At 34.7% G+C, this 17,414-nt stretch overlaps 1 protein-coding gene and 1 long non-coding RNA gene across 3 annotated transcripts; one reads left to right on the top strand and one right to left on the bottom strand.

Moving 5' to 3' along the window:
* Positions 1-70: 70 nt before the first annotated feature.
* On the bottom strand, positions 71-3,045 carry LOC149513957 (uncharacterized). 2 transcript variants are annotated; one of them, XR_016329039.1, is made up of 3 exons: positions 2,307-3,045; positions 1,190-1,491; positions 71-653 (listed from the first exon to the last, which is right to left on the bottom strand). It is a non-coding gene; the product is annotated as an uncharacterized LOC149513957 (long non-coding RNA). The 2 variants fall into 2 exon arrangements; XR_016329038.1 differs by having other exon boundaries at positions 154-653; positions 1,365-1,491; positions 2,307-3,026.
* Positions 3,046-13,142: 10,097 nt separating this feature from the next.
* Positions 13,143-16,190, top strand: LOC111286483 (cationic amino acid transporter 6, chloroplastic-like). The gene is made up of 5 exons (XM_022876480.2): positions 13,143-13,592; positions 13,707-13,929; positions 14,342-14,672; positions 14,794-15,022; positions 15,620-16,190. Exons 1-5 carry the CDS (start codon positions 13,205-13,207, stop codon positions 16,168-16,170), a joined length of 1,722 nt encoding a protein of 573 aa, XP_022732215.2. The 5' UTR covers positions 13,143-13,204; the 3' UTR covers positions 16,171-16,190.
* Positions 16,191-17,414: the final 1,224 nt, after the last annotated feature.

Below are 17,414 nucleotides of genomic sequence, written 5' to 3'. Positions count from 1 at the left end.
CCCCAAAGCTTGATGAAAAATAACACCTATGATAATTTAATAAATTCTAGGGTGACCAACCACATAGAACATGAAAGTAATAAGAAAAAAGAGATGGGAAGAATGAGTTTTTAAAAAGCTGGAATAAGGATTTTAAAGAAATATAGTTTCTTCAACTACCATATATGTAAGAAATCACATAAAGAATCTGTAGACTTCATGTGTTATTTTTGAGTATCTAGAATCCATTATTACTTCAAAAATCATGAGAACAAATATGCTCCAGCATAAAGGTAAAGGTCATTGTAGCAGAGCTCAAAAAAGAGATTCATAATTTTACCACAACTGCTCTGCAGAGCCTATTTCCAACTAAATGCCTGTAAGTGACAACATTACTGAGAATGAAAAACAATAAATATAAATAAATCTTTCTTGCAAAGTTAACTCAATTTTATAGTTTTCTATAAGTTGCATTCTACTATATAATGCATAACTTGCATCCAGGTAACTTGAATATTGATGCAAAAATTTAGCTGCATCCTCAATCGTTTTTGAAGAGTAGAACTCTTTCACTACCTAAAAATCGAGCAAAGAAACAACCAGGTGAAATATTTATCTTAGCTCACAAGATTCAAAGCAGTATTACCAGTCAAATAGCTGTAGTAGACCACCAACTGCACAAATTTAATGTAGAGTGTGAGACAATAATCAATAAAGCAAGAACCAAACTTCAACATTATTACATGAAAATTTTATATAAAAGCATCTTACTTAGGTGGCTAACTAGAAGGGCAGAAAAATAAAAGAAAAAAGAAAAAGAGAGGAAGAGAGAAAGAAAGGATAAGGGAGACACCATTTATGAAGATGCTCAACCTAAGTCAGTTCCAAACATACATAATTAGTCAGTTCGTGCTACTCCAGGCTTTCGAAACTTGGACTGAAACACGAGGAAGTTTAGAAGAAAATGCATTTTGTATTTGATTGCACGTCAATGACAGGTGCTTGATTATAGAGAGAAAGAAAACGGTAAAAACAATGGTGGCTTGTTTGTGTACTGAAGTCACACATCAACTGAGAAAGAAGAAACAAGGGCAAGTCTCAAAAAGTGAAAGAATTCTAAGATTTATCTCTTATAATCTACTTCTTTAATTGCGCTTGGTGATATCATAGCACAAAATATTCTTTGCTAGCTTTCAGATTCAGGACAAACCAAAATCATGGTGGTGCACTGGATCATTCAAAGCTTCCATCAATGGACCAAGAATGAAAATTTTAGGTACTGACTTCACACAGCTTCCATCATGCATCTAACTGCATTATGCCAAAAAGAAAGAGAGCAGGAACACAGTAGCACTAAGTTTATGATAAATCATAAATTAACTTACCCCTAATTAATGTCATGCTAGCAAGACGTCGATAACTTGGGGATTATCATGACAAAAGCCTCGCTTCCACAACATTGATAACCAGCAAAAGACTTCATCCCGACTTTCTGACTGATTTTGGACACCTCTGCTAATAGTACCCACAAAGTTATCATGCAAGACAGAAAACTAAAGCAACAAAGTTATGCACGAAGCCATTACAGTTAAGCAGGCAGGCAGCGTAGAACTGAGGTACTAAAAAAGTTTTGCATCCTACGAAAAAGAGAGCAACAAATATTTAAAGACAATATGTAAGATACAATAAGGTATCTTCATTAGCACAAGAAAATAAAGGTTGCTTCACATTTGACAGCAAGGAATGGGACATAACGTGTTAGAGAACAAACTAATAGGCATGCCATTAAAGTGGAAAGCTGACCATTACTACAAAAAAAAAAAAAAAGTTGATTGCTTGCATAGATAAACCTTCCAAATAATAAGTCGACTAAGGCATACAGGCGTGTCAACATTTTTTCATCATATATCCTGTGCAAAGAAATTTGAGCCACTTCATATAAAGAGACTGACAGAAACCTATATGCTGAAACCAACAAGTAATTAAAGAATCCTAAAAGGACCATGAGAGAATTCCATTTTCTTTTTTGCGGATAAATAACATATTTATTCGAACATATGCTAGTTGCTACACATCCAAGATGCCTAAAAACTTCATTCCATTTTATCACATGCTGCATTATTTATTTACTTCTAAAGTTATTAATAGCTTATCCAATAAATTAGCTTTGCTAATTATTCCAAATAAAACTCCCCGTCAGCATTCTTCTGTCACTATCATCATAGGTTACTCTATCAATGTAAAAACAGGTGAACAAAGGTCTATGATCTATGTAATGAAACCAACTCAAACCATATTTTATAACAAGAGCGGATTTTGCTCGGTACCTGATGATTCCAAGCAGCTATTACAAGGTGAGCACAATACTCTTCAAGCATTTCAACTAAGAGCAAGAAAGCCTCCCACTGCTGCTGACTGTTCAAGCCTGAATCAACTAAGTTGTAGAGTTTCCCTACCCTTTAGTGACTTTACTTCATTATAAGCCCACAGCTCTCTTTGCCATGCCATGAGCAACTGAATGTTTCCCTTGGGATCTCTTCTCTGAAATACCAGAATGGCGGATAGAGGAACTTGTCCAAAGGTATTTGAGAGAGACGAGATAAGGGCGGCCATTGGATGGCCTCCGTTGCACTCATCCTTGGTGGGAAAATCACAGAAGGTGAACATGTTGGTTTCAAACGGCTATATCTTGTTCTATACTGCCGTATTGTTTGCTTCAAACGGCTATATCTCGTTATGGGCCGGTTTATTTGTCAGAGGTATATTGATTTTATGGGCCTCTATTTTCTGTTTCATTGGGTAAGAATTTTGGGCTTTGTGAAATTGTGGGCTTTTTTATTTTAAGTATATATTATTATATTTGAAGGACATGGAAGCTATTTTTAATTTGTTTAGATATTTTCATGTCATTAAATGTGAGAGTTTTTTTTTTATTTTTTGAGACAAGATATTTACAAGTATATTGAATCTTAGTACATAAAAAATTATTAAAATGCTCTTTTATAAGATAGTTTTAGGGGTATTTTAAAAGTTTTAAGGTTACACAGAATAATATTAAACTATCGTTGATAGAATCAAGGGCTTTAAAGGATATTTTAGAAGTTTAAGGTACGATGCACTCGAAAAAACCCAGTCACGTTATTTGCTTGATAAAGCACTGTAGTCACAGAGGGCATGATATTAAACTGGAGCAGTGTTTTTTGTTAACCTATAATCTAAGTTGTTCTAAGTTTTCATATTAAATTATAAAATATATCATGTTTGATAATTTAAAAATAATAATCATAAATCATACATTCAAGTTCAATAAAAAATCATACACAGGTTTTGAAACTAAAATTTTTATATTAAAAATAACGAATTTTGTAAATTGAGCCTTGTTAGTGAACAATGTTTGTTATCGCTCGACTGCAGGTTTCTCATTTACTGTGAAGAACTGATTGAGTCAAGTGCTTAAGTTAATAATGTTGGGAGTTTCCTTCTCCGCATCTGTAATGAAGCAAAAAGTCAAAAATTTCCCTTAAGATTTGTATAGGCTGTATTGATAATGTAGCTAAGAGAAATGAAGCTCAATCTTTGTTGTTTAAGGAGGCGGCTGAGTACTACAAGATCTTGGCTCTGTCTCTCCATCACATGGGTCTTACAGGTGGAACGACGGAGCTGACATGACAGAGGGAGCTTGAAAGCAACCCATTCATCCATGAACAGAGAAAAATTGACAATGTGGATTCTGGGCCACCGAGTTTGGGGTAGCTAAAAGATGCAAAACTTAGCTAATGAATTAGAAAAGGAGGAACAAAAATCATTGGAAAATAATGTAACCATGATCAGTAAACTATTATTTAGAAGCCCTTAACTCTGAATACAGTGACACTGATAGCACTATGAACCACTGTTTGAGGTTGACTTCCAAATTGCTTTGAACTTTCAAGTCAATAAAAACTGCGAAACATAGCAATACTAGAATTAGATGTAATTTAGAGATTGACCCTACAAATATAATTAAATCTAGTGTTCAAATTCCATAGGGATCTAGTTCTTGATTGATTTGTTTCTAGTGTTTGATTCAATGTAGCATGAACTTTATCTCCACTAAATATAGAAAATTCTGAAAGATTTATTCCTTTCAGAACTACTTCTACTCCAAAACCTGTCAGTACTTGTACCTTTGTGAAGCATAACATATTCTTTTTAATTAATAAGCTAGTTAAATCCCAAACCTATGCTAAGATAGCCAGTCAGCTTTTTTTAAGCATTTTGGAGAATTTTGGAATCATTTGTACAAAAAAATTGGGTTAAATTAACAAGATTATCATGTGTGTTTAACCTTTGAAAAAAGGCCAACACCCTTGGAGACCTGCAATTCCATGGAGAGTACAGAACAGCTGGTTCAAGAACTTCCACATGGTTCTTGCAGATGACCATTGCGAGTGAAAGTATTGATGAGGTCCCACAAATAAAAGGCACCATCACCTCCACCGCAAGCACCACTGACCCAGTCCCTTCACCACTCCTTTCCCATTTTCTCTCAACTCTTTGGTGGGATGCCTCAAATCAGGCTTTACCAAATGAGGAATATTATGATATACAATATCTACTTTTGTGAGAGAAAAGTTTATTATCTTTCTCTTTCATTAAAACTTCTTTTCCTTAAAGTTATCATTAGTGGCATTAATATGTTACAAATTCCCCTTTCTAATGGCTTTTTCTTAGTCATGAAATTCCCTTCCAATAGCTTTATTTTGATTATCTCACTTGCTAATATAATAGCTAGATAGATAACACTTATTCTAAAACAATATTCTCACTGCTGTTTTAAACACAAATATTTTTTCCATTAAGAAAGGTTGGGATTCTGTTTTTTTTCAAATCTAAATATGTGATCGGTGTCAGCAAAGGGATTGGAGGGGATTATCTCATTTGGCATAAATCCTGTTAGCCGACAGCTCCAGTGACTCTTGTCAGCCAACTTATGCATACAAAAGATACAGGTGGAAAAAGAGTTAGAAATGGATATTTTATTCAGCATTGCTGTACCTTTGCCACATGAGCTTAGCTTAGGTAGCATTGCCAACTTTTATTAAGAGAGATTTTCCATTTCAATCTTTGGTTCTTTACTTCTATTGTCCTTCTATGCCTTGAATAGATAAATCCATTGGCATTCTGTCAGATCTATTTAGCCTTTATCTGTGTCATATTGTAGTAAACTATGTGAAAAATGTCTGTTATAACTCCATATTCACTTTATTCTTCATTTTGATTTAGAAGCTTGATATCTCAGCCTTTTCACTTACCAAGACAGTACTATTATCTTGATTCTGAACTGAAATGCACCTTTGACAGGCTGTTAACTCTGCTCTTACTTGAGTTGAATTTTCCTGTCTTGAGAAACCAAAACATCAACAAACATGAATATATATATATATATATATATATATATATATATATTGCTCACCATGTTTTAAAATATTCCAAAAATATTCAAATGCTTTTTGCTAGTGGTTTGTTGCTATCCTTGATGATGTCCTGTTTGTGGAAAGTTCAATATCAAATCCCATTGAGGCTCTTTTGACTTGTAAACAGATGATTGTTGTGTTCCACCATTTTCTGTTCATTGAAATTTTGGAGGTCAGTCTTTGGAAAGTGTTTAGTGTATTATATGAGACAACGAGAAAAGCAAGTAGTAGCTTTATACTGTTGCTTTGCACCCCAACCGATCAATGGGATGAAGAGACAGCATATGTACATAGAGTGTCTTCAATAAGGTTAGAACAACATTCTAACCTAAATAGCAAAACCTCTTTCTCCTAAATTACATGGATACTTAAGCTAGTTTTCTTACATTGATCTGTCCTTAATCTATTGATGAGATTTGCCTCCATTCATTTATATTCTATTCTTTTGTCTCTTTAAAAGACTTTATATTCCTAAAACTTGTGTAACAATACCCAAAAAGAGATAGGCAGAGGAGCAAGTGAACTCAGATTTTGCATATAAGAAAAGGAACTTTGAAATGATTCTTGAGAAAGGAAAGCAATAGCCTGTTAGCTATCCCTATCAGTCAAACATGATCTCTAGATATATACGTGTAGCAAGTAGCACCATAGAACTAGCAACTACTAAAGATTCACCTTATCTTCTTGCAAAACAAGTGCACTAAGGCTTGCAACTTGATGTAAATTTTCCAAATGAACTTGATTTTTCATGAAGTCGTAAAAATCTAAGTAATTCAAATCATGGTGTTTTTTTCTGATATACGCCTTGATTTTCAACTCCACTTATTCAAGACAAGTGAAGATAATAAAGTGTAATGATTATATCAATCTTGTCAATGTCTTAATATTGTTGTTTTCTGAAGAACATATATACAAGAAGATCAAAAAGATACGCACATTTAGAAAAGGCAAAATAATTTGCTTTCTGAACCCCAATCACCTATGAGAACCAGTCAACTGACTATTTTTGTTGGATGTTGATATGTTGGGATCAGATCATTTAGAATTATGTTTTCAATTAGAAAATATGGATCTCTGAGTAATTAACCAGTTGGTATATCTATGTGTGTGTGTGTGTGTGTGTGTATATATACGCATTGGGTAGGGAAGGGAGGGGGAAGGCATCTATGTTTGCTCTTACTAATGCAGTGAACTTCAGTAGAAAATTTTTCTGCTAAAACTTTATGCTAGTTGGCATTAGACCCGACCTTCAGATGTTGGTTCAATGAAAGCTAGGAGAATGTTCAGATGTCAATTCTTTTTTGGTATGAATAGTGATAAATGTCAATTCGTGACAGCTGCATTCACTTCTTAAAAGGAATTCCTGAAACATTGCTACCCACTGTTAATGTTTGATCATCAAAAAGTTGGTGGCTGTCCATGACATATTTACATTTATCTTCATCCTTTTCCTGACAATAGTGGAAATTGAACCCTAATTCCCCATTTCAGATGCATCCATCTGGTGGTCCTTATTTTTGACCCTACAAACCAAAGGCTACTTGGAATTTTCTAGAAAATGCTGACACCTGTACAAATTTTAGCTTAAAGTCAGATATACACTATGCATTGATCATGTCTGAATTGCATTGATAGTTGAGTGAATTGTATTTTCCATTTTTTTTCCAATGGATACATACACATAGGGATAGAAATATTTTATTTTAGTGGTGTCCATGGAAAGGACACATGCTAGAAAACATAGGAAGATTTTAGCTCATGTTGGTTGGATTAGTGAAAGTGGCATTTACATTGATGGCTATGAAAGTTGAGACTTTATTTGAAGTGAATTGATGCTGAAAGCACTCCTTGCAGACACAGAATAAAAGTGATGTTCAAGCCTTATGGTGTCCAGCCTCAAAAGTAGTGTCTTGTGTGGACTTTGTAGAGACCTTTTTTCTTGGTTTTACACATTCTTTGCTTTTGCCTATCCTTCTCCTTAGCATATTATTTGGCTTTACATCTTGTTTAAGGGATAGAAACCAATGGCTCATCCAAGGCATGAAACATCAGTCTTCCACCTCTCCTTTAATTTTAATGTAGGTTTTCCGTGCAAATCAGGCATATATATCACCTTCCATTGGCAAGCCTGCGCATGTAAGATAGAAAATATTAAAATTTGCAGCATGCGGGCCATGGAAGAGTTATTTAATCCATTTTCTTTTTGTTCCGCGAGTAGAAATAATAGGTTTCTTTTCAGTCATGGCAGACCATGTAAATTAACTACATTAAATTCTCAACATCTTAACATTGTACGAAATCATTTTAGTACGTGAAAGATAGTTATTAGATTAATTACATCTGTAGGTTCTCTTTTTGTCCTGAGTGAGTTTTTCGAGCTTCCGTATTCCCTGTATACATTATGTACTTTTTTGCCACTTTCATTTAGCTTTGATACACATTTCTCCTGTTAACAATTTAACTCATTTCCTGACACCATAGTTATTATATACATTCTTCTCCCTTATGGGTAGGATTCTCATAATCTGGATGTTGATTTGAAACGTTTAGAACCAACTGAAACCGTGATAGCTGAGAAAAAAAGAACAAGAACAGGAAAAGGCTGGTTTTTTTTATGTGGCATGTTATGCAGGTGATCACATTATGAAGAGCTTCCATTATGTAAAGTTGATATAAAATACTGGTCTATGTTGCTTGTTGGATCTCATAAACCCACTATATAAATGTTTTAACCAAAATAGGAAACCATGTAGATTCTACATGACATAATTATTCCACTAATTAGATCGGCTGTAGATGGCGATCATAGCCACTCAAGGCCTCAGATTATATGTAATCACTTGGTCCATATATAAAGTCTGTGTAAAAAGCGTTAGCATGAACCAACTGAGTTAACTCTAGGTTTAAAAGGATAATCTTTTTTAGTTTTCCTGAAGTTAATCTAGTTTATGATTTTTATAGTCATGGCAAGTATTTTATTGGTTTAGGAATTGGTTCTGTGAGCCTTTGGTTTTCAACTTTCTACCCATTACCACCCTTGAATTTTGGCTTTTGCTAATAAAATATTGAATGTGGTAATGAAATTATAATCATTCTCTAACAAATTGCTGTCATTTTGCTTTATATTATATAACAGCACCAGTCATGTGAAATTCAAAAGGTGTCTTCTTCATGCTTCATTTGCACAATGATAACAGGTTGCCATAATGGATCTAAAAGGATGTCGATAAATAGCCTCCGGAAGCTCTCTCTATAGCTTAGTAGCTCTTAATTGATCGATCATGATAGTATATAATGATAATAAGCATGGATGAAGACTAGGTTGCTAATACATCCATGCCAACCTCTTGATTAGTGGGGGGGGGCCTTGCATGGATTGCTTGCACAAATTAATCTCAATCGAAGTGCAGCTGCTAAACATGTTATAGTCATTCAAATTTGGCGAATTACAAAATAAAAGAAAACAATTTACATTAGAGTAAGTGGATTCTTGTTAAATACATTAACCGGTATTTTTAAACAATGCGTTTCCTTTGGTAAGTTAATGCTAAGATTGAAATTTCAGACTTGTTAGATATTATATTATCTCTCAAAAATAACTATGTAAACAAATTGCATAAAAAAACTAAACTAAACCGTTTATTTTATATGTCAAGATTGGAAATAATAAAACTTCGAATAATTTCCTCAAAGAAGGAAACAACAATAAGATAAATGATCATTGGCTAGTTACAAGTTACCGTAAAGACATTAACAGGCTATATCCTAGCTAGCTACTAAATCCCAGAAAGCTAGTTGCACAAGGAAAAGTTTAAAAGGCACCTAAAATTAAGGATTATGCAGGCTGATTCCTTCCGCCAAAAAGGCACATGGTTCGCAGGAAACGACTCCTCAATATTCTTTTTTTTTTTTTTTCACCTTTTCATTAGTGAAGTTTCTCTTCTGCTAATAAAAACAAAACAGTTTAACTCATGGGCTAATGGCATGTCATGATTCCAATGAAACTAGATTGCTGGAACAAGAAAATAACATTACAACGTTTAGTATATAAAAAAAACCATTGCTTAAAATCTTGAGAAAGTGTCGTTATGCTTTCTTATAATATGAGAAAATAACTTTTTTATCCTCTTTAAAGGGAATTAGATTATCATGTTTTGCGGGAATGTGATGCCCGTAACAAAGTTACATTTCAAAAAATATAACATACCAAACATATATAAAAATCTGCTTCCCCCAATTAATCAAATGCCGTTGGCACAAGAAAACACTAATATAGTTAACAGAACAGGTACTTTGACAACACTCGATAAGGAGGGAGAGGTGAAGAGTGAGGTCAACGGAAATTTAGATGACCCGCTTTAACAAAATTAAAAGCAAAAGGATCCAAGAGCTTCCTACTACCTTCCAGAATGCAACTTAAGTACCAATCATTTTGAAAAAAGCACAGAAAAATAAATTCCACTCCCCTAATGCTCTACTTATTTTAGTTGTGTGAATATGCTTACTACTTTTTGACAGGTTTTAAAAATCCAGTACCCATATCTCAATTATATGTGATTAGTTTGTGGTATCTTACACAAGAACATGGCTAAAATGCTTTAGTTTAAAGCTAAATCCAAATGGTTAACTGTAAATTGGACTTTTAGAAAGACAGAGATGACTATGATCAGTAAGGCAAAGACTAAGAGCTTTATGTCATAAGTGAGGAGGAATTATATATAATTGTCACAAATTCATCTTATGTCTGAGGTCAGCCGTGTGCTCATTATGTTCTCAATTGAGATCAAAATGAAGGACAGTAGAAAACAACTTGGTCTCCTCTTTTTCATTTCCAAGGTTTTAAATATCTCATCTTTCTTGAAATTATAACCACGAACTCTTAGATATGGCAGCCTCTTCCTGTTTGGCTGCATGCTGATGAAGCAACAATGGTAGCTTGAAGTCAACCTTCTTTTGGCCTTTTGTGCAGCAAAAAGTTTATTAATGGATCAAACACAAACAAGGAATGTGATAGATGGATTTTTACAAAGATTGGGAATTTTTTTGAGTCAACTCCGGTGAAGAGTTTCTTAGATATATATATATATATATATATATATAGTTCTTTATACAAATTGCATTGCATAATTCAAAATAAAAATTTCTTTCTTCTTCCACAAGGGTTTCATTTTGAAGATTGAGATTTGAGAAGGGGAACTTATCTTATTCTTTTTCATTTTCCCTTGATAGTTCAGTGGAATTAATACTATTTAATCTAACAACTAACTATGTAATTAAGCATTGGTTGCATTTGACCTTAATTGTAGTGCTGTTCAGTGTTCACTGGAAGTCTTTGGTGAAGTTAATCGCTTCAATTTGTGAAGCAATATATGACAGGAAGCATATCAATCAAGAAGCACATACATATGGAATTTAATTGGTTTCTAATTGCATTATTCTTCATCATTTTGATTTATATCAAACCATTTCCACTTAACGACTCATGATTTCACTTTGAATCCTAATTAAAATTTAGATAACCACTTGAAGATTAGCTATACTATGGAGTGTGGACACTTCCAAGTGGGGTATTCTGATAGCTTATCCTCCACAAGTATCGAAATCCATGTAGATGTTGACATATAAACAGTCCAATACAGGCAAACATCTGTGTCCCATTTCGACATGTGTGACACGCAGCTCAACATGAAATTTCTTCAGCAATGGATGCTTTTAGAATCACTATCAAGAAAAAATTCATGAGTTCTGTTGTTATCAATATAAGGAGGTGTTACGATGATTGGATTTGAGGTTTGTAATTAAATTTTATCAAGAAGGGCGCTCTTCTCTTTGTTTTCTTTAGTTTTTCCAGAATATTGGCTTTTGTTCATGCCAAAGACGAAGTGACTTTTAACCGTGACAATGAGTCTTGAGGACAGAAAAGAAAACCAAAATGAAAAGCATGACAAAAAGGAAGAGAGCACTAGGATAGGCTCGCTCGGAGATGGAGGTAAATAATGGTGAGTGGTCACCACCACCTCCCACTTGCGTTTTAATACAAATTTCTGGTTTTGTATCTCAACTATATATCAACTGTCACAACCGATTTCCATCCATTTTCTAGCTTTTACTGAAAGTTACATATAAAGCCCTTCTTGGATGCTTATGCAGTATCCTTGAGTCTTATCTGTAGGCTAATTAAAGGGCTTCTCGAGCACTGATCAAGTTGGGAATAGGCTGAAATCATGTTATTTAGAAATAAAAAACAGGTATATACTATATAGAGCTATAGCCTCTATGAATTCACTAGATGGGAAAAAGGTACATTCATCAGGAAGATGAAACCAAATCTTGATAATTCAGAAGGTTGGTAAATGATATATTCGAGATGCTTGAAATATTAATTACTTATTGCATTGTCCAACTGATTTGATACTTGAGCCAATTGTAAATGCCATGAACTTTACCAAAAGGATAGCTAGAGAGAATCATCAAACTTACAATATATTTCGGTGAAAACAGAACCTATTCAACTTAGAAGCATAATGTACGGACTGTTAATCGATAATTTTATCTATCTCTGTTGATGGTGAAATGCGCTATCTTGGTATCTTTTATTTTCATTTTGTTTTTATATATGTGGCTAATGAAAACATGATTTTATCTGTTTTATTTATTGAATTAGTTGCTAAAGCACTAGTGACGATGAACTTAGGCCGTCTACTTGAATTCTATACTTTTAACAGGTAATGAGGGTTTAAAAGGCCTAATAAGGGAAAGGACAGGATTGCAATCTGTTGCTTAGCCTAGCTGTTGCACGACCATAGAAGTGAAGCGCCGAAAGCTTTATTTCTCAATGAGAAAAGGAAGAAAAAGCTTTAAAGGCATCTTCAGAGTGACGGAAGAAATCACATGATGGATACTCTTAACTGTGAAAATTAACCTAGCCATGCTGTTGGAGAGGCTTTCTATATACCTGATACTCAATCTGATATTATTTTCTAAAAAGTGATCATATTATAGAACTGTCAACATTATTTACCATATTTCAAGACCATATGCCAACTGGTTTCACTTTTAAGCAGAACTTTCAATGCAAAATTATATAAACATATACAGTTTTCATAATTCCTTGAATTAATCATACATCATTCAGACCAAATATGGTCAGTGGTCACAGTTTTGGTAAAATAATTAGAGAAAATTTCAATTTTTGTTTTTAGTGCATATGCACGTGTTACACTCTTAAATTTCAAGATTTTCTGAAGAGAGCATTGTTACACTACTGTATCTGCTGCAACTGTGATGTTCTATTGAGGAATCAAGTCCAATTATTCTTGAGACTGAAGCAAGCTTTACTTGCTTTAACAAAGTGTATGGGGATGCTTATCATATCTTTTCAAAGTTTAAGATGGGTAAAATCCAAAAGATTAGGTCAAAGTCTCTCTTATAAAACTTGTTTTCAAAATGGCTTGGCCTTTTTCTATCTTTTTCTTTGCATGCTTCTATAAGAGAAGAACCCCTTTGGAGTCTTGGGTCTATAAAAAGCTGCTTGTATAGGGGAGAGATTAAAGGGTATAATTGTCAGTCTGAATACACCCAAGGACAAGTAGGTACTTTCAGTAAAGCTAAGGGACACCAATTTGGTTCTCCATCAAACTTTAGAAAAAGAATATTGCAAATAGCCAAATATACCGTCTCTCTCTCTCTCTCTCCCTTAAATGCATATTTAAACCCTCACCTCTAGCTTCTCATGGAAAGCCACAAAAAAACTCATTTCCTTCTCAAACATGGCAACCATTCAATCCACACAGAACAAACCTTTCTGCTTCAACTATTTCCAATCTCTTTCCCAAACCCCTCATAGGCTTAGAAAGAGAATGTTAGCAACATGGACCCCAGATCAAGAGCTTAACGAAGTAAGGCTAAGGTCTGGTGCTGATATGAAGAGGAAACTTAGGTGGTATGATTTAGTAGCTCTTGGTATAAGTGGAATGCTAGGTGTTGGTGTTTTTGTCACTACAGGAACTGTAGCCCGCGATACCTCTGGTCCTTCTGTCTTCATATCATATATCATTGCTGGAATATCAGCACTCCTCTCTTCTTTGTGTTACACTGAATTTTCAGTTCAGATCCCTGTTGCTGGTGGTGCCTTCAGTTACCTGAGAATGACTTTTGGTATACATCATTACATCATAACACTTGTTTTCTCCATTTCTTGATTGAAATTATTATAATATAGCAATATATATCATCAACTTCTCCATTTCCCATTGTTTTGGAATGTTATAGGAGAATTTGTGGGCTATTTAGCTGGAGCAAACATATTAATGGAGTATGTATTATCAAACGCCGCCGTTGCAAGAAGTTTTACAGAGTATTTATGCTCGGCCTTTGGAGTAAGCGATCCAAACTCCTGGAGAGTGGAAGTTAATGGATTGCTAGAAGGCGATAACAAGTTGGATTTCATAGCTGTTGCTGTTATTCTTCTTCTCACTCTCTGCCTATGCCATAGGTTAGATCTCTAACTACCTTTTTGTTGTGTACTTCAAAATTCTTTAATATTGTTTGCAACTATTTCTATTAATCTTATGGCAGGCAGGGTTTTGTAGCTGCATATTTCTTTAACCAGAGAATTTGTCAAGTGGGGCATTTATTTTAGTTAGTGGCTTGGATAATTGGGTTTGGTCTTTCGACTGGAGTGATTAGTGTCATTGGATCTATGTCCATGAACAAATTTTCTGATTTATTATTTGTTGTTCCCATTAATCTATTGTCGTTTTTTGTTTTTACTATGATCAAGCTAACAATTACTATTACTCTTTTTATTATTTTTTATAATTTGTTGAAGGAAAACAAAAAGAAATTGTTATTCTTGTTTCGCTAGATTTAGAAAGTGATGGATGTTCCTTTTTTTGGGATTGCAGTACAAAGGAAAGCTCAATCTTGAACCTTATTATGACAATCTTTCATGTTGTTTTCTTTGGATTCATTATAATCGTCGGTTTCTGCAATGGGAGTGTCGATAACTTGGTGAAGCCAGGAGGGCTAGCTCCTAAAGGTGTTAGAGGTGTGTTTGAAGGAGCAGCTAAAGTTTACTTTAGCTACATAGGCTATGACTCAGTTTCAACCTTGGCTGAAGAGATCCAAAACCCTCCTGTAAGCCTTCCAGTGGGTATCGTCGGTTCTGTTCTCATTGTCTCGGGACTTTACTGCCTCATGGCCTTGGCTTTGTGTATGATGGTTCCTTACAATCAGGTCAATCATTTAAACTTGATCAAACAAAACTCAAAATCCTCAAAAATATAGATGTCAAGTTTTTCTTAGTGGAACAATATTGATATACAATTATATGGCATTCTTTTCATATGATGTATAGATATCTGAAAAGGCATCGTATTCAATGGCTTTCCAAAAAATTGGTTGGAAGTGGGCGGGGAATGTTGTTGGGGCAGGAGCAAGCTTGGGGATAGTAGCTTCTCTCTTGGTTGCCATGTTAGGCCAAGCCAGGTACCTCTGTGTTATAGGAAGGGCCAGGCTAGTGCCATCCTGGCTATCTAAGGTGCATCCTTCAACAGGCACCCCATTGAATGCCACACTCTTTTTGGGTATGTTATTTTTCCAAATTTTGTAACTTCTTCATGAACCTTTTATGTTGTACTAACTTACAATTTACACTTCACAAAGAGTACATGACATGGGAATGACAAAGGATAATTGGGAAGTGCTCGATATCATTTGCTATAAGGCTATCTTGATAATTCATTTTGGTGTATTTCTACACAAATTTCTCTTTTATATCCAAACCCCTCCCCCTTCTCGCACTTGACCTCTTCTTTTATAAGGAAAAAAAAAAAAAGAGAAAAATTAACAATGAAGAGCTCACCATGAAAAACATTTATGATTTGCATTTTAAAACCATATTCTGGTTGTTATTAGATATACCTTGTATCTATCATCATTGAACTCATGATCAAGGGGAAGTATTCTATTTCATGTAGGGGACATGAAATAATAAAATAATATATTTTTTCAGTCAAACAAACCATATTGTAATTGTGGTTATCACTGTGTTCTCTTAGCCTATCACATCAACATGAAAAAAAAATCACATAAAGGAGGGATTATTACTATGTTAATAAAGTCATTTCAGGAAGGAAAAAAAAAGAAATAATAAAGAGAATTGCTATGTCTCCATGATGTAGGGCTTTGCACAGCATCAATAGCACTCTTCACAGACCTGAAAATAGTGATTGAAATGATCAACATCAGCACATTGTTGGTGTTCTACCTGGTGGCCAATGCTCTTATCTATCGAAAATATGTGATAACAAGCAAAAATCCACCTTTCCGTACACTGTCCTTCCTCTTCCTCCTAACATCAAGTGCAGTAGGCTTCTCTATTTCATGGAAACTGAAACAGCAATGGTGGGGATTACCTCTATTTGGTGGAATCATGACCACCATTACAGCCTTCTTCCAGTACATGGTCCCTTGCCTTGGTCAGCCTAGTGAGTGGTCAGTGCCGTTCATGCCTTGGCCGGCTGCCACTTCAATTTTCCTTAATGTCTTCCTTATGACAACACTAAAGTTGCTCTCATTCCTAAGGTTTGCTATATGTACATGCTTGATAACTGTATTCTATGTGTTATATGGAGTTCACTCAACTTTTGAAGCAGAAGAGATGGAGATGGAGATCATGGCTGCCAATGAAGTGCCAAACCCATCTATCCTACTAATTAAGCTTGATGTTTAACAATTTAAGTTCAATCAAAATTAGAATATCAAGCTTTTCGTCTCATTGTGTTCCATTTTCTATTTTATTTAAGCATTTCCTTTTTTCTTTCTTAACCAGTTGATTAACAATTCCATAAACCTTTACTCATTAAACCAAGTTAAAGCCTGTAAGATGATACCAATGATGAACAAATGCGACTACTCCAATACGATAAAAGCATGGCAAAATATACCTTAATAGGAAAAACAACTGAGAGAGAAAGGTACTTTTTTATATCTTTCCTGTTCTTTTTCTCCCTTTCATCTGTGCCATGGTATTGATCCCATCACCAGATGTGTGAGAGAGGTCAATACCATACACTTTTTAGGAGTGGCAAAGATGATTGAATATTTGGGCCATATACCCTCCTATGATATGAGCACAATATTGAACCTCGTGTGGTAATAGTATAAGCCAAGCAGCCAACTCGGTTGTCTTTTTGTCATTTACTTATCCAAAATGGGCAGGTTGTCAGCTAACATAAACATTTTCCCTTTGTATATAACAAAGGTATCGTTATCCCGTAGAATAGAACCTACAGCTTGAAAAGGAATAACATGACCGATATATACCTTATCTATCCACCCAGATGAGTTATTAAGGTAGATGTTCACACTGCCAAATGCCAATGGCCTTCAATTCATGGTTCCCTGAGGTTTAATCTTGCTAGAAAACAGTTACTACTATATATGTTAATGAAACTGATTTTTTACTATGTATAAGAATATGAGGTTTGATTATGAATATGTGCCTTTGATGCGTTTCTGGGTTAGATAAGAGTAGAGCTAATTAGAGGTTGAGTTGGTTCATAGAGAAAAAGTTCAGGGAGCGTTAAAGTTAGAATTTGAGGCACACTGTAATGCCCAAGTCATTGAGAAGAAAAGTAATTAATAGAGAAGAAGAAAGAGATACAGTAGGCTGAATGAGATCTCCATCCAAACATTTATCTGGTGCCTTTTATATTTTTACCTCTAGTTTATCAGGTGTGATCCAGGTGTGATATGAAATCAACCAAATATAATGCACGAAACATGCGGTGGTTTGAGCTGTCTTACTCTCGTGGAACCTCGTGAGCCTGGTTTATTGCGCAAACAAATACTACAAAGCATGCAACTGGTTTTCAGAGCTAGTTCGCTAGCTAGCTTCTTCCATGAAAGAGGAAACAAAAACAAGAAGTGAACCCTAATCAAACAGCAACCGTCATATACCATTAATTCAACCAT

The sequence above is a fragment of the Durio zibethinus genome, chromosome 17, assembly GCF_047325235.1.
Source record: "Durio zibethinus cultivar Kanyao isolate XHJ-2024 chromosome 17, ASM4732523v1, whole genome shotgun sequence".
Classification (NCBI taxonomy): domain Eukaryota; kingdom Viridiplantae; phylum Streptophyta; class Magnoliopsida; order Malvales; family Malvaceae; genus Durio; species Durio zibethinus.
This window is presented reverse-complemented; position numbering and strand designations above follow the sequence as displayed.